Below are 25,977 nucleotides of genomic sequence, written 5' to 3'. Positions count from 1 at the left end.
GCTTACATGCTTCATGTCTGTCCCATGGTTAAACTCAAGTGACCACTGGCCAGATGCTGCCTCGGCAAATGCTAGGGGTCTCGGGACAACAGAGCAAGCTTGACAGCAAACACTTTAATAGAAGAGGTGGCAGAGGCAAACATCCTCTGCACCCTGCCCAACTTACCTTCACCAGGAAAAAGGACACACCATATGTCCGGAGGGATCTGGCGAGTTTGACATACTTGACCTTGGCTTCTATTTCGCTCATCTCTCCACAGTTCTTATGCTCCTACAAGTGACAGCAGCAAGGACCAGTTATTGCAGTTCTGCCAGCAGGTGGACTTGGCAGAGGTGGTTATGATACATGGCACGTATAGTTGCTATGAATGATCAATCATCAATGCTTGTGTTGGAGAGACCCCTCTGTGACACATGTACCAGCTGACCAAGGATCAGAGCATAGAGAAAGGTTGAATGCAGGGCTTCTTAACTAAAACAGGAGTCCAAACTCCCTAGAGATTTTACTCCCATATGCAACAATTCCTGCTGTGCAGCATGGTAGACCAGAGTCCAAAGGGGCAATTCACTTTTGGAAGAACTCCATATCCCTAAAGGTTCAGGACCAATGCTTTCAATGAGATCTAAAACAATGTTCTCCAGGAGAGGCATCATTCTAACATCCATCCAAAATATATGGCTTTTCAAAGAGCAGGATATATAAATGCCCGCATGTCAGAGTGCTTAGAAAAAAGACTGTGTGCATTTTAAACACATGAAATTTCTACTTCAACTTATACTTACATTTCAATAACAAAGGAGACTTTAATATTTTGGATTCACAGGAGTGATAGTTTTATGGCAAAGTTGATGATAGGGCTTTTCTTACTGTTTGCCTGGAAGAGAAAACTCTCTGCCTTTTAGGGAAAAACCCCTGAATTTTAAAAAAAAGACACCAGTTTCCAAATTCTAAGCTTCAAAAAAACAAATATCAGGACAAAGAAGCTACTTGGAGCTGCTTTTACAGGGCATTTTAATAGCAAATCACCTTGTTTTGACACTACCAAGATATAATGCCTTTGAAATTAAATGTATGCACATTTTTCTCAGAAGGACTAAGTAACCTTTAGCAAGAAGGTATGGATTAAGATAATAAATCTGCCCAAAGTAGAACTGTCAGCTTCTTTACTCTTGAGTCACTAATCATTTATTATATAAGCAGAGTACATGCATGGGATATGAAACTATCATGTGCTGAGGCCCTTCTCATACTAATAGATGAGGCTAGGGAGTGAGGAGAATAATAAAGTTCTGTACATTTCCAATACCTGAAATATTCTCTTTTCAGCTCCTCTCTGCTTGATGTATTCTTTGGGCAGGAATTCCTTTAGACTGAGAGAGAAAATAAAAAAGAAAAGCCATTTACTCTATGATGAGGAGGAAAGAAGAGACTTTTTGTACAACTCAGTGAAGTCACTAACTCTCCCAGTATTTTATGGAACAATTAAAAACAGACTGCCACATCCCACCATACACTTAAAAAATAGGACACAAATATAAAACCAGTCTGACAAAAAGGATCAAACTAACAAAGAAGAAAGAACTTCCATGATTTGCTGTAAAGTACCAAAGCAAAAGATAAAAGAGTGTACAGTATGCTATCCTTTGTGATAAAGGGAGGAAAGTGTTTTTCATTTTATATGGCTAATACACATTTTTAGGGGTGCAAGGGTGGCTCAGTCACTTAAGCATCTGATTCTTGGTTTCAGCTCAGGTCATGATCTCATGGATCATGAGATGGGGCCCCATGTCAGATTCCATGCTCAGAGAGGAGTCTGAAGACTGTCTCCCTTTGCTCTTCCCCCTAATCTTGCACACGCATGTGTGCAGGCTCTTTCTAAAATACATAAGTAAATCTTTAAAAACATATATGCATTTTTAAAACAATACAAATATACATCTAGTACTAATTTAAATGATTCTTTTTGGGAAAAAGAAAGAAGGGAACAAGGACAGAAACAAAACCTCTGGATATCCCCTGTGTTACAGTTATCACTTTAGAGCCACTCTGAAATCACAGAGGGGAAAAACTCAACACCTAAAAATCTAAAGCAAACTGAAACAAATGAACTTAGCAGTGTATCAAGTTGATTGCATAACCACAGAAGAAAAATGATTTCAAATAACTTTGAAAAACTCTTTTCACTGTACATCCCTAGTGAGATATGTCTTAAAGATAAAATAAACCAGAGAAGACATATCAAATATTGATATTATTTTAAAACTATACCCTCTTCTCTCTAAACATATAAATACACACATACTATAAAATTAGGTTATTACATTATATAGAAGTAGGATGTCATAAATAGAGTAAATTAAATGCGTAATAATTTTAGCTATTAGAAATAAAACTTTTTAGCATGAAATAGATTAAAATAAAGCAAAAAAAAAAAAAAATGAAAACCTTGTAGTCTTTCGTTTGAATTGGAAATACTGACCTGAATGTCTGATTCATTCTTTTCCTGGAACACATTTTTTAGTGTGTCTACTGAGGAAGCTAAGGGCAAGGACCATCTGGTGGCATTGTCAGGGCCTCAGTCAGCCTCTGAATACCATTTCCCACTAAAAAGGAATCAGGGATCCCTGGAGAAGTGATTGATTCTAACTCTGGGGCAGGAAATGTATCAAATGTTCTTGGGGCTTCTTATGCCTGAGATCAAAGAAGCTATCAAAATGACACTAGACTGGCATCAAGGGGGTAATCACTGGCCAATAACAGGATGATTTTTTTTTAAACCTTATACAAAGGAAGAGAGAACAATATAATGAACCCACCATCCAGCTCCAACAATTTTAATGCACAGCCATTCCTGACTCATCTACTCCTTCACCCTATCCCCTGCACTGGATTATTTCCAAGAAAATCCTACACATCATATAGTTAATTTCTTGTGATGGGGTAATTAAAGTATCAGAAAGAATGACGACTGCAATGGGTAAAAACACAGACATATAAAATCCCATAAAAGTCCTTTAAAGTAATCATGGGCCACCTTAGCAGGTGGCTAGGCCACCAATCCCAACTGGAAACTGATAAATGGAAACTAACAAAGTTAACAAATACAGAAGGAATAAAAGGAGTCCAAAGTCATCATTTTATAGCTCCTATTGAAATAAGCAATAGATCAAAATATGCCTGAGTAGCTGCTAAAACCAATTAAGTGACAAGTTAATGGAGAACTTTATAGTAATAGTTCAGTCTGATTCAAACCCACTTAATCAATTTTACTATTAATAAAAGTGGGATAACCCCGACAACATATGCCTCCTAACTAATGCAATAGAAAGTATAGAGCACTCTCCAGGAAGTATTCTTGGCAATAAAAAATATATACTTTAACCTGAATTTAATTAAGATGCTAGATCTAAATATTAGTTTATAAAGAGAGAGAAGAACATGTTAAGTGACACCATCAGGATACAATGGTAGGTCATTTCTATAAAAATAGCCCAAGTTCCTCACAAATAAATGGCTTGGTGTTAGATGTGAAAAAGAGGAAACAGTAACAGGTTAATCAAGTTTCAAAAAAACGTATTTACTACAAAACTACAGTAATAAAGACAGTGGAATACTGACATAAGAATAGACAGTTTAGTGGAATAGAATCAAGAGTCTAGAAATTAATCTTTAACAATGAGTTGATTTTCAATGGGAAAAGAATAGTCCTTTTAACAAATGATGCTGAGACAACTGGATATCCAGGAGCAAAACAATGAAATTGGATCCTCTACTTCACACCAAACACAAAAATTAACTCAAAATGTATTAGAGACCTATATTTAAGCTAAAACTGTAAAACTCTTAGAATACAGGAGTAAATCTCTATGACCTGGAGTCAGGCCAACACTTTAGATATAATACCAAAGTACATGCAGCAAAAGAAAAAATAAGTAGGACTATATCAGAATGAAAAATTTGGAACTCCAAGTGATATCACCAAGAAAGTGAAGAAGCAGCTCAGAGAATGGGAGAAAATGTTGCAAATTAAGTATCTGATAAGGGACCTACGTTCTGAATATGTATGAACTTACAACTTAGCAATGAAAAGCCAATACAATTTTAAAAGGGGGTTGGAGGATCCCTGGGTGGCGCAGCGGTTTAGCGCCTGCCTTTGGCCCAGGGCGCGATCCTGGAGACCGGGGATCGAATCCCACATCGGGCTCCCGGTGCATGGGAGCCTGCTTCTCCCTCTGCCTATGTCTCTGCCTCTCTCTCTCAATATGTGACTATCATAAATAAATAAAAATTAAAAAAAATAAAATAAAAGGGGGTTGAGGTTATCTATAGAAACCTTTTTCCAAAGAAATACAATTGGCCAAAAGCACATGAAAATATAACTTTAGTAATCAACAGAGCAATTCAAAGAAAAGTTACAGTATGATACCACACACCCACTAAGGTGGCTACAATACAAAAGATGCACAACAAGTGCTGGTGAGGATATGGAGGAATTGGAATTGTCATACATTGCTGGTGGGAATGGAAAATGGTGCAGCTGCCGTGGAAAACAACCTGGTAGTTCCTCAAAATACTAAACAGCAATTCTACTCCTGGGCTCATATCCAGGAAAAACGAAAACATGTCCAAACATTTGTACATGAGTGTTTATAATAGTATTCCTAATAGCCAAAAGATAGACAGCGCAAATGTCCAGTCAACTGATGAATGGGTATATAAAATGTAGTTGATCCATACAATAGAGCATTACTCAGCAATAAAAAGGAATGAAGTATGATATAAACTCCAACATGGAAACACTGCTAAGTGAAAGAAACTCATCAAAAGAGACCATAAATTGTGTGACTCCACTTATACGAAAAGTACAAAATAAGCAAATCTATAGAGATAGCTAGGATCAGTGCTTGCACAGGCTGGGGATGGGCGTGGGGTTACTGAGGAGTGGCTGCTAACAGACACAAGGCTTATATCAGGAGGGAAAAAAGTACTATAAAATTAGATTGAAATAAATAAATAAATAAATAAATAAATAAATAAATAAATAAATAAAAAGTGAAATTAGATTGTGTGATGGCTGCTCAATCTTGTGAATACACTAAAAAAAGGAATCATACATCATAAATGGGTAAATTATAAGGTATGCGCACTGCATCTCAATAAAACTTTTCTTTAAAAAAAAAAAGTGTCAACCAAAAAAAAATTTGTAGGCCTTGCTTAAATCCTGATATTAAGTAAAACTGGTATTTTTGAGAGACCAGTGGGGGTGGGGGATGAATTTAACAGACTGGATATTAGGTGGTATTACAGATTTACTGTTAATTTTGTTAGGTGTTAGGACAGATTTGTGGTTGCATAGGTTAGAAATTTAAAAAAAAATTTTTTTATTTGTCAGGAAAACATACTGAAGTATCTATAGATGAAATAATACACTGCCTGGAATTTGTTTTCAAATACCCCAGCAAAAAAGTAGAGGGGAGGTAGGGTAAGGCCAGATCCTGACTATATTAACACTTGAAAAATGGAGTCTGGTCAACTTGCAAACTATTTCTATTAACAAAAGTTGTAAGTACATTTTCTGGAATTTCAGGGGTCTAGTGGCAGAACAATCTGGATTTCTCAAGAGGCAGGAGAGGTAGGGTCTAAGAAATATGTAAGCAGCAGCACAGTGGATTTCTATGATTAAGTGACTCCATGGACAAAAATGGAATTGGTCACTGGAAGGCACCAATGCCACAACAAACAAACAAACAAACAGAGTCACAGAGAAATAAGTAACGTAGCTGAGGTCATGGGACTTGTTAGTACCCGGAGCCTCTGACCTCCCAGAACAAGAGCAGACCCACCTGACAGCCCAGATGTTTCAGAAGTTTTCCCCCAAAGCACACTGAAAATGATAGTGAAAAAGCATCACAAGTGGGCCACTGGACAGTATGTGCTAGGCTACCAACCAAGGGGGACCTTGCCAGATGACAGGGTCTAGGGACCAGGCAGGGTTAGAATATGTTGGGCATTAATGGCAAGAAAGTTCTGTGTGGCAACAAGCTGCCTTCTATCCCAACTCTGCAAATTAACCCTCCCATTTTTCAGCAGGTACAAAAAACAACTTCCAAAAGCTTGCACTAGAGGTGTTACTCTTGATGTCACAGGAGTTGATTTGGGCATTTATCGTACAGTATTTTAAAATATGAAGTGTATGTGTGCCCATGTGTGGCATGTATTTTTCCCCAATAAATCAGCAAAGTGCACAGTGTCAGCTTGAAGCTGGAAGGAGCATGCAGCCTGTCATCACTGCCTGCCAGCCAGCAATGCAGCAGTTCCAGCTCACTTGTTGTTTTGATTACCAACCCCAAGCCTGGAAAGCTCTTAAGCATCTGGGACAGGCATACAAGTGAAATCTGTCAGCCTTCTTTGAGAAAATGGGTCAGAATGTCAAACCTGATTGGAAATTTCTCTCTTAATTAAGCAAGCTCTGGCCAAGCAAAGTCCCTCCCATTGCCTCCTTCAGTATTCCCACTTTAAAAGGGAAGGAGTCTCCTCCACCAAAGGCTACCACCAGCCTTTTAATAGCACCTTTTCTGAGCAGTGTAAGAACAGATCTTCCTCTTCACTAAAAGGGCAGGCGAGTCCAAGCTCTTCTTATACCCGAAGATCCTTGGGAAGTTGAAAATTTACAGCCAGTAAATTCTTCTCTCACGAGCCCCACTTCTGTTCTCGCCAAGTCAGCTGTATTTGTTCTCCACTTTTGCTGTTGGCCATGCATCACATAATAATGTAATAAACCAACAGAGCCCATAAACCGCTAACAGAGTACAAAAAGAAAGCTACTGAATGCTTAAGATAAATATTTCCAAAAGTTATTAGATGTGAGACAACTATAAAATACTAAAAAGAAAAAAAATCATGAAAATCTAAAAATAGCTCACCCTCAGATTGCTCCAGGATGGTCTTTAAATTCTCTCCTAGATAATGTGGTTCATACAAGGAAAAGAATACAGAACCCCAACCAGGGGATCTACACCAAGAAAAATCTTCGGTGTTTCATCAAAAGATGAGTAAGTAAATGTTAGGTTGAAAGTTTAATTATAGTGTTTCACAGAGATTAAAAAAAAATACAGAATCCATGATGTCTAAGAATTGAAAGCGAGTGAGTGTGTGCAAGCAGAGGGAGGGTCAAAGGGAGGAAGAGAGAATCCTGAAGCAGACTCTCTGCTGAGCATGGAGCCCAACACAGGGCTTTATCCCAGGACCCTAAAATGACCTGAGCCACTCATCTGACTGAGCCACCCAGGTGCCCCATGGATTCTGTACTTTAAATGTCTTTTTGGATTATCGACAGTCGAAACCATGTTGATAGAGACTTTCTGCTATCAACAGCTGTTTACTGAAAGTCAAACACTCTTTCGGGTGCTTTACATGTATAAGTCAATTAAATTCTGGCAAAAGCCCATGCAAGAAAATATCCCATTTTGTACAAAGAACATGAGGTTCAGTGACACTATATTGCCCACAATCACAGCCATCAACTTAAGCCTCATCTATGGTCTCCAGAGACCATGCTCCTACCTATTCAACACTCTGGTCCCTCCGAACTACCCTTTAGTCAAAAGACATAATATGTGATCAGTATTTCAGAACCTTGGAACAAAGATTAGGACAAGAGAAATATCCAATCAGATAATGGTAAAAATTAAAGAGTGTCAATTTTTAAAAAAATACCCAGAAGCCATTAAATGAGAGAAGGAGAACTTAACACGTTTGGGGGTTCAGGGTTTTGATTCAAATCTAGATGTTCACGAAACCTCATTTTCTTTTATAAAATTAAATCTGTTTGTTCAAGTAATTCCAAAAGAAGGGTCCTATAGGGCAGCCCGGGTGGCTGAGCAGTTTAGCGCCACCTTCGGCCCAGGGCATGATCCTGGAGTCCTGGGATCGAGTCCCACATCGGGCTTCTTGCATGGAGCCTGCTTCTCCCTCTGCCTGTGTCTCTGCCTCTCTCTCTCTGTGTGTCTCTCATGAATAAATAAATAAAATATTTTTTTAAAGGGTCCTATAAATGTTCTATACTCTAGCAAGAAGTATACAACTACATGAGAGTCAGCTGTGATTTGGGGGAAATGTGAACTACTTCTCATCCATCCCAGAGTTGCCACAAGTACATGTCCACAGGCAAGTCACCACTTCTCTGAGCTGGTGTGAGAGTCTAAAAAGAACATAGGGGGCAGCCTGTGTGGCTCGGGGGTTTAGCGCCGCCTTCAGCCCAGGGTGTGATCCTGGAGACCTGCGATCGAGTCCCACGTCAGGCTCCCTGCATGGAGCCTGCTTCTCCCTCTGCCTGTGTCTCTCATGAATAAATAAATCTTTAAAAAAAAAAAAAAAGTTAAAAAGAAAAAAAAAGAACATAGGCCTCCTTCCTAGGAGTGTTATTGCTCATAAATGGAGCAACAAAGGAATCAGGTGTTTATCCAGCAAGGGTGGAAGCTTAGAAGGGAGGTAGGTAGTGAGGTACAGCAGGGACATTATCAGCCACAGGACACCGGAACACCCAGATTTCCTTAGTCCAGCCTTCATGGACAGTCACCAAATGACCAACAATAACATCTCAAATTTTGTATCACGTAAGGTTCTTAAAATGTGGCTCCGAGGCCCAGCAGCATTAGTACCACCTGGGAATGTGTCAGAAGTGCCAAGCTTTAGCCTTTGTCCTAGACCAGCTGAATGAGAGGCTCTGGAGATGAGGCACTGCAGTATTATCAAGCTCTCTGGATGACTCTGATGTATGCTGACGTTGGAGAACCACTAGCAACACTGAGCTGAAAGCTCAAATGATGGATTAGACACACTTGAATTAGAAGCCAGATGCAAAGATGAACATACCTGCATGACTGAGGGTACTGGTTAAGACCTGGCTAACTGCGGTGAAGAAGTGGGAGAAAGGAAACATCTGTTGAGCTGGAAAGCACTTAGTGGGGGGAAGAGGTGGAAAGTAAAGACAACAGCATGGGAGAAGCTCAGGAAATGGTTTGAGGACCTAACCTCACCCACACAGCAGTTCTGTGCTCCAGAACCAATCCCAGTGCCCTTTTATCTAAAGACAGGAACCCATCGAAGGGCTTAAGAGGCACATGGAATGAGATCAGTTCAGTGGTACCTGGTTTGAAAGTTCTGGAGTCTGAAAATAACTAGGGAGGTAGGCACCAACATAAGGAGGCTGCTGCTAGCAGGTAAAGTGAAGGTACCACTGGATGGCCATGACCTCCTCAAACTGATGGGAGCCCCACGGGGTGGGGGTGGTGGAGGTGGTGGTAGGGGTGAGGAACAGGAGGTTAAGGCAGAGCTGATGAAACACACAAGCTGAAATGCCTCCTTCACCATTAGTTTGAAAACACGATCTATAGCCAAATTATTCTGAAGACTAACTCCAAAGGAGGAATAGGAGTTTGAATAAATGCCAAGAGAAAAACTGACTCGAGGCCCCCTACTACTGCGTCAAAAGCTTTGTTGACTTAATTGTGTTAAGTTTGTGGTGAAAAACTTCCAAGTCCACTCTGAATTCTTCAACAGAGGTTCATAGATTGGGTTGCTTTGTTCTTTCAGTAGGTACATCCCAGGCACATGTCGAAAGGACTAGGGGCTATGGTCATCAAGGCTGAGAGAGGTCCTAGCCCGCTCCCCACCTGCCTGCATCCAACCACTGGGTCACCTCCCCTGCAGCAGAGCCATGAACTCTTGCTGTCTGAACCTCAAGGCCTGGTAATTTTGCTTTGCCAGATGTCAGAGATCCAGATTCAGTGAATACAAACAAGCTTTCTCACCTCACATGTACTCTTTGTGACGGTTTCTAAAAAATTGTTAATTGTAGAAAACCTTGGAAATACATATTGTCATATTTGCTTTATGATTGCTATTTATTTTTAAAGAAATAGATTAGAGATTTAGCTGAAATCACATACCATCCTTCTTTCTCTCCTTAACTGCACTTTCTTATAGTTTCCATGCATGTTTGATTATGGTCCTACTTCTCCTTGTACCTATAAATCTATTATTTCTTTGTATTTTTAAATTTACCGAATTCATTCTCTGAAATGTCTTGTTTCCTCTGTAAAGTACTTTGATGTTTTCATATATTTAAATTTGTGCCCATCTAATAGACATGAAATGCTACATTCTTATTGATTTTGCATTTGGTTTACTTATGAGGCTGAATATTTTTCCATATCTTCATAAGCCAGTTGAATTTCCTCGTAAGTACCTGTTGCTATCCTGGGTGGTCATTTTCTTAGTTTTGTTTTTCTGAGAGCGTGTGCAACCTGCACACGTGCACAGGGGCAGGCGGTAGGGAGTGCCAGAGGGAGAATCTTTTATTTTTATTTTTTTCCAGAGGGAGAGTCTTAAGGAGGCTCCATGCCTGGTGCAGAATTTGATGATGATACTAAGATGACAACCTGAGCCAAAAACAAGAGTCAGCCACTTAACCGACTGAGGTACCCAGGCCCTTCCCCTTTTTTTTCTTTTTAATTATTTCTGAATAGTAGTTCTTCATAGTATATATTGCAAACATGCAAATTTCTTCTTCCCACACTCTGGAGCTTCACTCAATTTGGTAATATATTTTTCCTATTATTTTAATTTTAATAAAGATGTTTATCAATCTTTAGAACTCTTATCACCCAGTATCAGTAATAGAGTATTTTAATTACTATAGCTTTGTAAGAAATGGGGTATTTGGGTGAGTCCTTCAATTAACCTTGGTCATTCTTGAGTCCTAATGCATATTAATTTTTTAGCAGTTTTATTGAAATATACATAAGTTTTTACTTACTGAAGTATAACATACAATGTCCTATTAGTTTCAGATATACATCATAGTGATTTGATATTTTTACACATTACAAAATGACCCCTGCAATAAGATAATCTGTCACCAAAGTTATTACAATATCATTGACTATATTTCCCTATGCTATACATTTTATTCCCATGACCTATTTACTTTGTAACAAAGTTTGTGTACCTTTAATCCCCTTCACCTATTCCAATTCAACAATCCCACTTCTAGGTATTTAATGGAACAAAAATATCAATTTAAATTAATGTAACAAACCACTTCATTTATTCTCTTCAATGAATTTTATCATTTCATTGGTTAGATCCTAGAGTTTTTTTTTAGATACCTCTATTCACAGATAAATCATACTTTTGGTTACAAAAGGTCTACCTTTTTAAACTTAAAATATAATACATGATTTTATATATAACTTTAAAATAGTATATGTACATGTAATTTTGTTCTACAGTCCTGTAGGTGAGTACGAATACTATTGTTTGGAACTAGGTAATGATAAGCAGTTATATATTTACCTTTTTTCCAGGGACTTTACTCTTATTAGCTCTAAGAACTTTCTCTGTAGACTGAGTGGATTACATATGCAGATAATCCTATCATCTTTAAATAATGACAGTTCCATTTTTCTAATTCTGAAATTATTCATCTTTTTCTTTATGTTTACTTATTATCTGCTCCTCTGTACTAGAATGTAGGTTTCACAAGGGCAGAAATAATTGTATTTTTACATTATTCCAACTCCAGTGCCTAGAAGGCATGCCATAAATTGTTCAATAAATGTTATATCCTTAGAAGATACTAGTTCTAACTTGCAGCTACATCTAAATACATGTCATGTTGGATTCTGTTAATGTTTTATTGATTTGGGGGAGGGCATCTCTATCCAGTTTAAAAGTTTTCCACATCTATATTCAATTTTGGTATTTGATTCTACTAGTTCCAAATTAAGTTGAGGAGGGGTTTTTAAAATTTTCTTTCTATTCTCTAAAATAACTTGGACCTAAGTTTTCATTTGTTGTTTTGTGCGGTTTATTTCAAACTGATAAGGCAATTTCTTTCAAGATTAGAGATCTACTCAGATTTTCTCATCACCCATTTTTAATTTTCAATTTTTTTGGCTTCAAGCTTTCATTTCATTCTCTTATGATTTTTAAAATCTCTTTATCTGAAGTTCTGCCCCATTTTCATTACCAATAATGCTTATTACTCTTTGTCTTTTTCTGCTTGTTTTTTTCTTGATCAAACTTACCAGAGATTTACAGATTTATTTTTCCAAACAGCAGCTTTGGGTTGTGTTAATTTTATGATTTCAATTTCATTACTTTCTTTTGACTAAAACAATTTCTTTCTTTGTTTTCATCTTGTTCTTCTCATCATTGAGGAAAATATGTTAAATTATTCCACTGAAATTTCATATCTGAAGTTCTCCTTATACTCTATCTTTCCTTTAAATATTCTTAAGTAATGTCAGGTGCACACAGGTTCACAATTTATCATCCCGGCAAATGAGTCTATCTTTGTAATGACCTTCTCTGTTTTTACTTAGGTTTTCTTCGTCTTACAGCCTACTTTGTGTGACATTAAATACAGCCTCTCCAGTTTTAACCAGTTTCCTGGGACATCATTTTCTATGTGTCTTTAAAGTTTCCTGTGTCCTTAAAATAAAAGTATGTCTTTTAGAAATACTATAGAGCTAGACAATACAAGAATCCTTATTAATAGTTAGATTTAAGGGTGCCTTTAAAGGGGGGCTCAGTTGGTTAAGCATTTGCCTTCAAAGGAGGTCATAATTTCAGGGTCCTGGGATGGAGCCCTGGCATCAGGCTCCTTTGCTCAGCAGGGACTCTGCTTCTCTCTCTCTCTGTCCCTCCTACTCCACCTCTCCATCTCCATACACATGAAGTCCTCACAGAGTTAAAGAACACCATGCAGCAGGCTTTCTGCAATCATTTTCTGAACTTAGAAGAGCAGGAAGTATATACATAATTACTGGATTGTGTTGTGCATATTTCATGCTCCGATGAAATATTCCTTTCTGAAACTCTTCGCAGAGGACTTGAAGGAAAGTGTCATGCAGATCGAGTACATCAGACTAGATTTGGGAGAACTGGCTGTTTTCTGGCTCCTAGCTCTTTCTTCTGGTTCTGTACCTTATTTCCATCTCTGTCTCTCTCACACCTATTTTCCCCATATAGAGTAGACAGGGAACAGTCAATAGTCCTTAAATCTCTGAAAACTCTGAAAATCTTATATAGTCTTTGATTTTCATTGTTCTAAATAAATACTTTCACCTCGGTGGTACTGAGTCCAGAAACCATTAAAGGGTCTGTAGAAGGATGTGGAAGGCCTTATAGAAATGTCCACAATAGGCAGACTTGAGCAAAAGTGCTATACAAATTTTCAAACAAGTAAGACACGTACTCGCGAATGTACCTCATCCAGAAGCTATGCAAGTGATATTGTGGCCTGGCTGTATCTTCAACCTGGTTCTGTGACAAGTCTAACCTCTCTACTTTTTTTTTTTTCTCTTAAACTCTGAATTCATTCAAGTGGATAGCACATATGAAAGCTAGCTGGAGGAAAACAAGGGCTGGCAAACATGGCCCAGCCAGTCACCAGGGACGGCTCCGGCTTATTATCCCTGAACAGATTCTGAATTTCCAATATGTAGTCAGGGAAATGTGACCCCGTCGTTTTGTTTTAATTAAGAGGAGATGAATATCCTCAGGAAATTTTACCTGTACAATACATGCAATAATGTATACAATTAAACATCTACATAAAATGAAAATGCCTCGTTACCTAGACTAGATTTGGTCTAATTAAAAAGTAAATCATATTCATAAGGAAAAATAATTGCCACTAGGCATAAGCTTGTTTTAATTTGGAACCTGCATAAGGATACACATACCACTAGAGGCACGAGCTTCATATTATAATCTCAGAAAAAAAGGAAACTGACTGAATACGATTATGTAATCTTGCCTACCAGAGTTAAAACAAGGGGCATCTTTAGTGGAGTGTAGGTGTGCAGCATTCCATAGGCCCCAAACTGCAGAAGATACTGTAATAGTAATATCAATGCTATGATACCGTTTGTAATCCCCATACAAGTAAGTCATCTCGGGTATCACAGAAAAGAGAAAGGCCAACTTCCCATGGTTCCTGAAGGAAGGAAACCAGACTGATTGGGTAGAAATGGGTCCTGAGGAACATTTGGCCACATGATTTATTTGGAGGATATAAACAAAGTCAGTGACAGGACATGTGTAGAGTCATTCTCAGACACAAGGTCACTGCACAGTATACTCTAGACTAAAGCATCACTTTGGAAAGTCTCCTTGGGATTCATTAGCCACAGGGTAGAGAATTTTTGGTCACAACTCAGTTTAGAACCAACACCATGTTGGCCAAGCATCTCTACTACCAGGAAAGAAGTCAGATTTTCTTCTTACTCTAGGACATATGCTGGTCCCAATTACTTCCCACCAGAGTAAAAGTGGGGCCAAGGACCATAGAAGCACTTATGTGATCCTCTCCCCTCAATACACTTGGACGTAATGCAATGGATGCCCTACTCAACACATCCTATGTTGGCATATCCTATAGAAAAGTGATGTTGGCTCCTAACTGGCCTTCAGGTCAGGTCCCACTATCAAAGCTTCTACAAGTTGTACTTTAAGTGATAGCAGGATACTGATCATGTCAAGACACTGAGTATTTGTGAGGAGTGGTGGAGGGGGCTTAGCCAAATGTTTCATCTGCTCTAAGAGGAAGCAGAAGAGAAAAAAGTGCCAGGGGTAGGGGGTTGGGGTGGGGAGCAGGTAAAGGAATGTTACCAGAGGAAGAAATACATCAAACTCTTGGAGAAGCTGAACAAAACAGAAGGCAAGAGGACTTTTAACAAAAGGAGTCTATGTGTGGTTTGGCCTGTCTGCTATGTATTTCTAGGAAATCCAGCCCTAAGGTCCATGTTCTGTGAGGCCATGATTTATCTGTAGGTTTGTTTTCTCTCAAATCTCCAAATATTGAGCTCTCTCCCAAAACACTCCATCATTTTATGCAAGAGAACCAAAGACCAGATGTATGCAAGAGAACCAAAGACCAGATGCACTTTCAGAGCAATGAAGAAGTCTTAAGATCGTAATAAAGAAGGTGAAGCTCTTTTATGCTCTGATGTTCTAATATAGGAGAATATTGAAAAGAAATTAAAGATGAGAAAATCTGGCCTCATATGAAGAAGGAATGTTCTAATGGGAAGAGATTTCACAAGACGGAGGTCCTGAGTTCCTCAACTCCAGAGATATCCCAGGACAGAGAGACAATGTCTTAGCAGGATGCTAAAGATTGTGGTCTCCATGGAATCACCTTCTGCCAGAACTTGGAGGAGTAATCATCACAGTCATTCCAGCACTGAATTTCCAGGCCTCTTTGCTATCTCCAACATCCACAGATGTGATCATCTACTCAACTGAGGCAAAATTAACAACCCTACAACTGACTGAAGCTAGGGTATGTATTTTATGTAGCTGGCTCAAAAATAAATAGTGAGGAGAAAAGAGGAAAAAAACCCCAAGAGGTTATTTACTCTAAGAATCCAGGTTTGTGTTTATGTTCCACGTGAGGTCCAAATTGTATCTGGGCTTGAAATCCTCCAAACTCACAAGCTTTCTCGAAGGAGACGGGGTGGGAGCCATTCAGGATGTCATCCCGAGCCTGAAAGACAAGAGGAAGCAAAAAGCATCAGGAGCTTGGGGGAGCCATGCATACTCTCCAGGGACACATTCCTGCATCTGAGTGCATCCCCTCTGTGTGGCAAGGGAGAGAGCCAGCCAAATAGGACACAGCCAGGACACTGCGGGTGATTGTGGCACAGGAGGAATGAGGCAAAGGGAAAACAAGTCCTTTCCTCAAACTGCCTATAGATAGAAAACATCAGCAGTATCCAGAGAAAACTAAAGCTTTAATATCATCAAGGAAGGTAGAAGTGATCATGAAAAATAAAGAGGCAAAGGGAAATCCTTGTGATTCACAATATACTTTTTATGGCCCTAAATCATTAAAGCTAACAGAAAAATTACCTAGAGGTAAAATCAATCCAATCCCCATCCCAAGATAAAGGCCAATGTAATGTAATGTGGTGGCAGGGGGAGAGAGATAGTAACTCAACACTACAGCCATTTAAGTGAAATAGACAAAATGCATAGTCCTAGAATCAGGAACTCACCGTGTCTGAAGTTCTTCTCTCAGTTCCTGATCCAGCACTGCTGTTGCTATTTTATTCTTGTCTTTTCTTTCTCTAGTTAAATGATTCCCAGACCACTCACCAGCAGATACTCTAAGCTATGGCTCTGAGTCTTAAACCAAGCATTTTCTTGGTGCCTTGTTCTCCTCCTTTCTGCCTCCCAGCCCCCTCCCTCCATGGCATTCTGGTACCCACGGACTCAGAGGTTAGCTAATTTGTCCTGTGAAAGGCCAGACAGTATAAACTTATTAGACCTTGCGGGGCATATGGTCTCTGTCACAACTACTCAACTCTGCCACTGAAAGAGGAAAAGAGCCACGGGCAATATGTAAGCAGTTACATGATATGGAAGGGGTTTACCAATGTGTAACACAAACAAATGAGCTCTGTTTCAATAAAACTTTATTTACAAACACAGATGATGCCATGACAACATTTTAGTGACCTCCTGCATTATTTCTATGGGTAGATAACTAGGTAAATGGAAGGAGAGGAAAGGGAAGGAGGGAAGAAAACAATGAAAAAAGAAAGATCAGGTTTTCCTCGAGCCGAAGAAAAGACTGAGGACAGTCTGATATGAAGTCAACATCTTACATATTGGGAAACTGCGAATTCTGAGAAGTTAAATGACTTGTCTGAGTCTCAACAGTAGGCTAATGGTGAAGACATAAAAGGTTATGAAGAGACTATCTTTCAGGTAATGAGAAATATGGATTTTCTGACCAATATTCACTTGTATCCTAAGATATTAGCTAAGAAAGCTTTACTGCAAGTGGTGAGCCAGTCAAATGTCTCCAAGTCAGGCAAAGAGTTAGTACTGGCCACCAGGTCCCAATCTGGGAGGCCAGAGAAAGGTTCTCTTTCGCTGTGGAGCATCAATGTGTACCACAACCAAACACTTGAGGAATCCCTCAACAGCGCCCCCTGGAAGCTAACTGTAGATCACAAACACCACAGAAGCTGGAGCTGAGCTCCAGCTCATCACAAGCCACAGCCAGGAGCTTCCTGAATTCTCTCCACCCTCACTGAGCATTAAATGCTGTACCTGAACATAAAGCAAGTTCAGCTGCACGGGGTCTCTCGAGTCCACATTCTGATCAGAGTAGAAGAACTTCCGTCTAAGCAGCAATGTTTCATGTTCATCTACTCCTTGTTCTCTGAATGTTCGGCTGTGATCCAGCCAATTTACTGCAACACAATAAGGCAGATGAAAGAACTCTATTTATTCTTCCTCTTGGTTTGAAGGGGTTTATCAAAAGAGAAGTGGATTTCTGGAATGCTGATATTCAGTTAGTTACTTATATTAGAACTGTGCTTTTTAATTCTGCAAAATAGTTTCACATATACTATCGTGTACCATAATACACCCCCAAACAACAACAACAACAAACAAAACAAAAACAAAAAACAAAAACAAAACTGAGGGAAAATTTCCAGCCATTCCTAAAGGTTTGTTAAAGCCCCACAGTCAACTTGTAACATGGGGGGGGGGGGGGGGGGATAAGAAAATCAATGCTTTATGCCAAGACAACTAAGTTAGCATTTTCCTTAAGGCAACAGTGGATACTTCAGTCTCATTAGGTGAAATAATTTATAAACTGAGCATATTGAGTTGCCACCACCTGTAAAAGGAAAAGGAAGGAAAATAAAAGTAACTGGATAGGGACGATGGCAGTGGGGGTGAGGTGGATATATATAACAGGAACTAAGGGATCAGGGGAGGAAGAACCCTACCCGTGGCCCTGCTTGGATCTCATTCAGAAAACGCTCACCTGTTATCTGGGCACACAGAAATGGACCACCCCTCTACACTTTCCACAGCTCTCATTCCCATCCCCGAGCTTAGCACACACACACATTATGAGTAAGTATTATAAGCCTCACTGGATTCTAAGCAACTTTAGCACAGGGAATGTGTGGGAGTGATCTCATCTCCCACGGTACCTGGGAGAGTATCATGCACATTATAAAAATCCTTGGGATTTGTCTACCATTGTCTCACTTGGAAATAAGTACGTAACTCGAAATCAAATGAGGCAGAAAAAAAAAAAAAAAGGAATGGAGAAAGGGTCAGAGGAAATGAAAGCCGCACTGAAGATCAATAAACATAATGACAATCAATGATGACATCTTCCCAATGCAGCAGCAAGAATAAAGAGCGAGCAAGCGAGCCTGGGAAGGTCTATAGGAACTGTGCATGAAGTAAGATCCTTGATTGGGGGAGGAGGAAGGGAGGAAGGAGATGTGGGGCAATCAGGTGCACATAGGATACTTGGGGGATACACAGGGTGTACATACTGGCTTTTCCAAATATTAACTGTGTAGTCACAGAAGAGGACTCTCCTATAATGATATTACCATTTTGTAATCTCTCAGGAAATTATGGATCTGGGCAATGGTCATTAATAGCTGTTAATATCACAAAAAAGGAAACAACCAAGTACAACTCTCTGATGGAAGTACACACCACCACATAAGGAGGAGTCTTCACTTGGAAAGTATACACATACATATGAATCTGATCAAGTTTCCAGATCTCAGGAATTAAGAGAGACAGAAGTCCATGTCAGAGGATACCACAATCAATAAAATCCAGACTGTAGAAAACTTGATACAAATAACAATCTGTTTTCTTCTTCCCAGAAATTCCAAGGGGTAGGGGGAGAGATGGAGAAGTTTGAGATGAAAATAATTGTTACACTGTCCAGTCTTTTTTGGACCCCAGTTTAAATGAATTATTAGCTTTTGTAAAAGACATTGTGAACATAATTTGTATATTTCACATTAAGAGATAACTTTCTTAGGTGTGAAATGACACTCTGGTCACTTCCCTCCCTTAAAAGCCCATCCATGTCACAGACTAAAGTATTTACAGATGGAACGAAGCAACAGCAAAGGGAAAAATCCCACCCAGAGTCATGTAGGTGAAGGAAGGGCAGTGAGGCTTGACCACGCCCACACTGGGCGACGCTCCCTTCACAGACACTCACAGTCGTCATCCGTGTGGAGCTTGGCCTTCAACTTCTCCATTTTCCTCTCATCTCGCAACAGTGTCCGGTCTTTCTTTAGCGTACCCGTCCCTTCCTCCTTCTTTTCTTCAATCGTTTCTTGGATTAAAGAGTACTCTTCATAGTTCGTTATTCCTAAAAATATAAATTTAGGATAATTTATAAATTTGTAATTTAGGATTTAGGACAGCGATTATGCTGCTGTCACTCCTTCCCGCTGGGTGCCTGCGGGGACTCCTCCTCGGAGTACCTGGTAGTGAAGGACAGAAAGAGGCTTTACTAAGCTCAGGGTCAGGGGCCATCCACAGAGTATACATTAAATAACTCTGGCCAAAAAGAAGGTTTTTCAGCTAATGAAGCCACATTGAAAATGTCACATTCAATTCTAATTTCCAAGAAATAAGCAGTCTAGACCATGAAGAACAAGGCAAGACTGTGTCAATCAAGTGGCTAAAGCAACTGGTCTTCCTTTGGGTAGAGAGAAGACTAAGACAGGGCAGGATACTTTCTCCAAATATTTGAAGGGCTTCATGCAGAAAGGAGACAGACTTATTCTTTTGTGGATATTAATAGAAGCTACAAGAAGAAAAGTTGTGTAGCAATCAAAACTGTACAGGCGGGATCCCTGGGTGGCGCAGCGGTTTAGCGCCTGCCTTTGGCCCAGGGCACGATCCTGGAGACCCGGGATCGAATCCCACGTCGGGCTCCCGGTGCATGGAGCTGCTTCTCCCTCTGCCTATGTCTCTGCCTCTCTCTCTCTCTGTGACTATCATAAATAAATAAAAAAAAAATTTAAAAACTGTACGGGCTATCCCTATCAGTCTTCAAGGAAATACTGGATGTCATTGATGCTTATAGAGAATCTCAGCCATGGAAGGGAAACTAGAATTATATGATTCAAATCATATTATTTTTAATTAAAAAATTCCTCTTGGGGGGTGCCTGGGTGGCTCAGTTGGCTAAGTGTCTAACTCTTGATTTTGGGTCAGGTCATAATCTCAGGGTCCTGAGATCCAGCCCTGTATCAGGCACTGAACTCAGTGGGGAGTCTGTTGAGATATTCTCTCACTGCCTTTCCCTTCTATCCATTCATGCCTACTCTCGTGTGCATGCACACACGTGCTCTCTCTAAAGTAAATAAATATTTTTTAAAATTCCTTTTGTTTTTGAAAGGGAAATAAAATTCTCAATTTCAACTCAGCGAGATGTTCAAGTGTTTACAACACCAGTTAGTGGGTTTGCATTATCTAAGGAATAGCAACACTGTCTTAGGACTGGATAGAAATCAATAACTAGGACACATTCAGGATTGGCAAGTCGTCAAATGGGGGTGAAAAAAAGATCAGGCATGGAATTAACGACAAAACCAGAACCAGAACTTCTGCATGTGAACACTCACCTATCCTGCTGCAAATAGTAACCAGGAGTTCCCCAACAGTCTTGGAGTCATCCACCATCACTGTTTTCACAGATCCATCCAGCATCCGGATTTTCTGAGGTCTCTGTTTCTTTTTATATTCCAAAATATCCTAGGGAAACCACAGAAACTTTTCACATGACTTAGGAAACCAGGTCATTAATTTGGACACTGTTCTTTAAAGAATGAATTTTCCCTAGCATACTCTGAATTCCTCCAAGTTCTCGTGAGATTTTTGTCACTAATATATAAACTCCAGTGCTAAATAACTGCCTCCAACAAGCTCTCCTAAAATATGATGGTGGCATTGCCCCCAAAGAAGTACTGTTTATAGCTTACAATTCTTGAAAACTAATCTCTGTAAGCTTAAAGTAGCTTATGCCTTCCTAAAAGACTGTAGATGATCTGCTTTGATGAGGACTAGCAGAGGAAAATTCTTACTTGCCACTGAAGAAGACGGTGGTGTACTCCTCCAGTTATCTCACTGTTAGAAGCAATTTTTAATATCTATGTCATGGAGGAATAAATAATACCCCCCTGTAATTCTTTAGAGTGGGGATTTGCCACAAAATGGTTTTTATAGTAATGGCAAGATCAAATGGGGGTAGTAGGTTGGAAGTTACTTTTAAAGAGGAGACTTTTTTTTTTAAATTACATCTAACAATAGATTTATGAATGGAAAATTAATTGGTACCACATAATTCATTCTCACTTTATGGAATAGTGACCCATCTGATACATGCATTCCATATACTAAAAGCCAGTATCTTTGAGGTTAAGCTGAACAGAATATACAACACTTTTTTACTCGCTACCTCTAAATTCCAAACACAACCATTTTTTTGTTGTCACTTGAACTGATTGTTATCAAGCTTACATCTAATATGGACCTTCTTTTACAAAAACAAAACTGATGAATATTTAATCTCTGACTACCTTTAGGAATTCTTTGTTTTCCCTCTAATCTACCCTTTCTTTTTATCATTAGTCTCCAGGATACTTCCTATATCCTTACAGAAGGACACTATCTTATTTCCTAACTACCAAGCCCAACCAAGGCATGTACGAAGAGCCAGCCCCAAGCTGCTTTAATTACTCTGTGGGGCTTCAAGAATTTGGACTACTGATAGTTTCTATTACTACCTGAACAGCCCTTACAAAGTCAACCATGTCAAAACTATGAATAAGGGACCCTTGATGCAGAATAGACTGTTGGGTCTCCCTTTTTCTCTGAGGTATAATACTACTATGTTGGCTTCTATAGAAGGCCCACAGACCAAGTGACCAAAAAAAAGAAAAAAATCTACAACATACCCCATTTCGCAACATGTAATAATCCAGTGTTCTGCCGGCTTCCAGCCAAATCCCTTTCCTAGGGTCTTCATCAGAAAGAAACAGCCCATAATCAGAAGCTGGAAGATAAAGAGAAGAGGGGATAAAAGACAGAGTGCTGCTGATGCCATCGCCAGCTTCAAACCCTGAGTCTGCTGACTTGGCAGGCTGTCGGTATTCTTCTGCACCAGACAGGTTTCGTTTTGACAACATGAACAAGCCAAGGGGCTAAAGCACAAGAGGAGGAATGAAGCCTGAGCTGCAACATCAACACCCACAGAGAAGGTTCGTGATTCTTAAAACCAGTGGGCAGCAGCTGTGTCTACAGTTTAGAGAAACATCAAGAACAGAATGGTCCAAATTTCTAATTTCTGAATTGAGCTTTGTTCCCTTTCACTTGCTATATAAAAACCTGGCAGAGAACCTGTGAAGGAGGACAAGACGACCATGGAGAAACTAAGGAAGTAACCAATTAAGCCCAATGCCACTCAGCCAAAGAAGGCCAATGGAGCCTTTACACTTTAAATAATTCCATCATCATCCTAACACAGCATTACTAAAGGTAAGCAGGAGGGCCCAGTGAGATGAAGCCTCTGTCCCCCATCCCACTAAATTATGAATATAGTTGGAAAATAGAACTCTGTTCTCCATAGAAATCCCTTAATCTGATCAGGAAGTACAAGAGCATGGTGGCAAGAGGAAACCAGTACCATTTCCTGTCTAAAGATTTCTATTTTGGGGCTCCTGGCTGGCTCAGTTAATAGAGCATGCAACTCTTGATCTCGGGGTCATGAGTTTGAGCCCCAAGATGGATGCTGAGACTACTTAAATAAATATGTCTTCAAAGACTGTAATTAAATCAGTAAAATAAAGACTTCTGTCTTTCTGAATGTGATTCAAGGTAACCTCAGAGGCCCAGATGATGGTCTGAGCTCCTGTTGTTTCTTAGAAAAACAACTTCAAGATCTGTAAAGGTTTTGATCTTCACCAGAGCTAGGCACCAGAAATGACTGGAGAACCAGAATTTGAAGAAAGGTTGGGAATGTGGGGTGACTTTATTTTTATTTTTGGGTAATCTAGAAATAACAATGTTTTTAAATAACATAAACAATGCTTTTAGGTCACAAGTTTGGCAGTTTTGTGACATCTTTGAGAAGATCAATGTTTATCTCTATCTTTGAATATTTGATTTTCATGCTTCCAATTTTTAAGTTTTACCCCATTTTCATAATAAAGGCTTATTAATTTGGGAGTAACCCAATTTCTCAAGCACCAAACACTAAATAAAGGAAGGAAATGTAGAGAGAAGGAATTGAGAAATAAAAATTGTATGCATGGCTTTTCTTCAAATTCGGATTAAACGTGCTCAGTGGTTTAAAGAAATAAGAAACAAAACATAGATGCTCCCTACTCCCTTTCAGGTTTGAGATCAAGTTTATAAAATAGCCCCTTCAAAGTAATTGAAATGTAAGGCTTGCCCTGAGCCCTGATGTCAGTTCCAGCCTTCTTCAGGCTGCATATGCAGAAAACAGAGTGAAGGAGAGACAAACACAGTAACTGTTGAGAGTAGCTTCATTTGTATGTTATAGGGCAAATGAAGTGACTTATCAAAAAAGTGTCTTGTAAACTATAGAGATCGATGCTGATGTATGGAAGGGTCATGATGAGGGGTGTGACAATGATGATTCAGTGGCAGCTGTGGCCATTGACATCACAAGACTCACTCAGGAAGTATGTACTGCTCAGGCTAAGAAGATACTTCATTTGAAACATATATACTAGTGGCCCTGAGTACCACTAAGAGCAGCCATTTCTTTAGCTACTAAGCAAAGAACATACAAACACTTTTCAATAAGCCAGTGAATAACCTTGGCCTACCTTGGCCAGTTTGTGCCTCAGGTACCCGTTCTCGAATGACTCGACATGCATCATACACAGCCGTAGATGGTTCAAACTGCATGGTCTTCACCACATTGCAGTGGCGGACACAAATCTTTAAGGACAGGGCCACCATTTTCCTAAATGGTTTGAAGATTCTCACTTAGAATGTCTGGAAAACACAAAGAGACAAATCATGATATTCATAATAGTCTTGAAAAACACTGCTAGATTCTAAATCAGCTTTAAATAATTGAAAGAATAAGCTAGCTATTAAAGAGAATGCTTTGGATAGAAGCACAAATTAAATGATTTCAAAAATTTTTAAATAAGACAAGAGCATCTAGTCTCAGGGTTGACACTATCACAGAGTACCAAGTCGAGTCTCTAGGGAAAAAGGATCTGTGGAAGTTCACCAAGACCCCTTCTCGGGATCCCTGGGTGGCACAGCAGTTTAGCGCCTGCCTTTGGCCCAGGGCATGATCCTGGAGACCCGGGATCGAATCCCACGTCGGGCTCCTGGTGTATGGAGCCTGCTTCTCCCTCTGCCTATGTCTCTGCCTCTCTCTCGCTCTCTCTCTATCATAAATAAATAAATAAATAATAATAAAAAAAAAAAGACCCCTTCTCAATGGTGCCTACCTACTTTGGGTTTCCAACAAGGCGTCCTCAGTGTGAGAAGCAGAGAGCCTTGGGTACCACAGCTACCCCCTAAAGATGCTTCTGTTAGCAGCCTCAATGCACTGTTTCTCTCCCCACAACTCCTGGGGACAGGGACAGATAGATGCTCCTCAGGGTAAAAGTGTTCTACTACTCTTCGTATCAGAAGACTTGGATCTGGGCCCAACTCCAACACCAGGACCCTATGTAAATCCAAGCAAGGCCCTCTGGCCACTCTTCAGTTTCCCCACAAGTAAAGAAGCCCCAATGGTAACAGCCCTGTATAACCCCTAAAAGAATTAAACCCTAAAGGTTTATCAATAGGAGCCCAACATCCTACTTTAGAAAGTACACAGGTCTAGCCTAGGTTTTATTTCATAAATGACTTCTTTTTAAAACCTAAGTCCAAAATTTAGTTCATTTCCTTTGAGTTGGTGGCTAATGGCTTATTTTGACTTATTCTGTAGCCAGAATCTTTGCCTGCCCTCAACCCAAGCCAGCCTCAATCAAATGCATGTTCCTCAGGCACGAGGCAAGAGGGAGGATTCTTCTCTGCATCTGAGAAACTCACAGTCACAGACTCACCGGCTGACTGTCATTGTGGCAAACAGAATAATGCACTTCACAGTCAGCACCTATTAGAACCCCAGGACTACAGAGAGAACACAAATCCACAGGAATTTCAAGTTCTCATCCTTTAACTTTTCTTAGAGAACCCACAAGCAGTGAACATGAACCCCAGCTGCCTTGATAGTCCCTTCCCACTTAAGAACATAAATGTGAAGAAGCAACTGAGCTAGCTAAGAGGCAGAGAGGGCCACAGGCTGACCAGCCCAGGGAGCGGGTGCCTCTGGGGCATCACTTCTTCACATGCTTGATTGATTGCCGGTCCACTGGATACAGAGGACATTTTTAAACAGATATTCTGGTGTCCCCAGGCAGGCTGCTATACATAAAGACACGCAGAGCAATCATTTAGGCCGTCCAACTATAAAGTCATTTTGACCTCTACTTATGTTTGAATGACTAGCCTGTGAAAATACTTCTTGAAAAATATCAAGATACAGTTCTCAATAAACAACAGCAGTGTTCACTGGGAATCTTCCCCACACTGAATCAATTCACTACGGCCTGGGTAGTGGCTAGATTGCTGACCTAGCAGAAGAGCTCAAAATATCCAGTCATTTTCCACCTATAACATCAAGGACTCTTACAGCCATATAGGAAAGGGTCTACCCCACTCTGTTTTTGGCATGCTTAACCAACTAACTCCCCAATTTGGGAAAAAAATTTAAACTCTAGATATAAATTGACAAGTTTAATGTAGAGATCACTGCATGGAATAGTTTGTCCCCCTGGGGCTGGTGACAGCTGTAGGGTTTCCTGAACCACTGAGATTCATGAGCATGGCTGCTAGTAACAGTGATAAAGGCCCTGGAACTCTGTCATGGGTGCCATTTATAGAATGCACCAGAGAGAATAGGGTGCTTCATCTCCTCCATTCCTTGGGAAGGGGAAGTATTGTAAGTGTCCCTGCATGAAGGCTGCCCTTCCCAGGCTAATAACTGGGCTTTCTGCAGAGCAAATTAATGG

General features: G+C 39.9%; 1 protein-coding gene across 9 annotated transcripts in view; it reads right to left on the bottom strand.

Moving 5' to 3' along the window:
• The window catches only part of TLN2 (talin 2), a 426,878-nt gene that overhangs the window by 169,436 nt on the left and 231,465 nt on the right, over nt 1-25,977 (bottom strand). For all 9 annotated transcript variants that reach the window (XM_025472602.3, XM_049104468.1, XM_049104470.1 and 6 more), the window contains 8 exons: nt 23,725-23,896; nt 21,829-21,926; nt 20,497-20,626; nt 19,080-19,232; nt 17,135-17,277; nt 15,433-15,560; nt 1,308-1,371; nt 167-271 (listed from right to left, as the gene is read on the bottom strand). In XM_025472602.3, the coding sequence (XP_025328387.1) occupies nt 167-271; nt 1,308-1,371; nt 15,433-15,560; nt 17,135-17,277; nt 19,080-19,232; nt 20,497-20,626; nt 21,829-21,926; nt 23,725-23,860 (957 nt within the window). In that variant the 5' untranslated portion in view covers nt 23,861-23,896. The remainder of the gene's footprint in view (nt 1-166; nt 272-1,307; nt 1,372-15,432; nt 15,561-17,134; nt 17,278-19,079; nt 19,233-20,496; nt 20,627-21,828; nt 21,927-23,724; nt 23,897-25,977) is intronic.

Source organism: Canis lupus, chromosome 30, assembly GCF_003254725.2.
Source record: "Canis lupus dingo isolate Sandy chromosome 30, ASM325472v2, whole genome shotgun sequence".
NCBI classification, from domain to species: Eukaryota; Metazoa; Chordata; class Mammalia; order Carnivora; family Canidae; genus Canis; species Canis lupus.
This window is presented reverse-complemented; position numbering and strand designations above follow the sequence as displayed.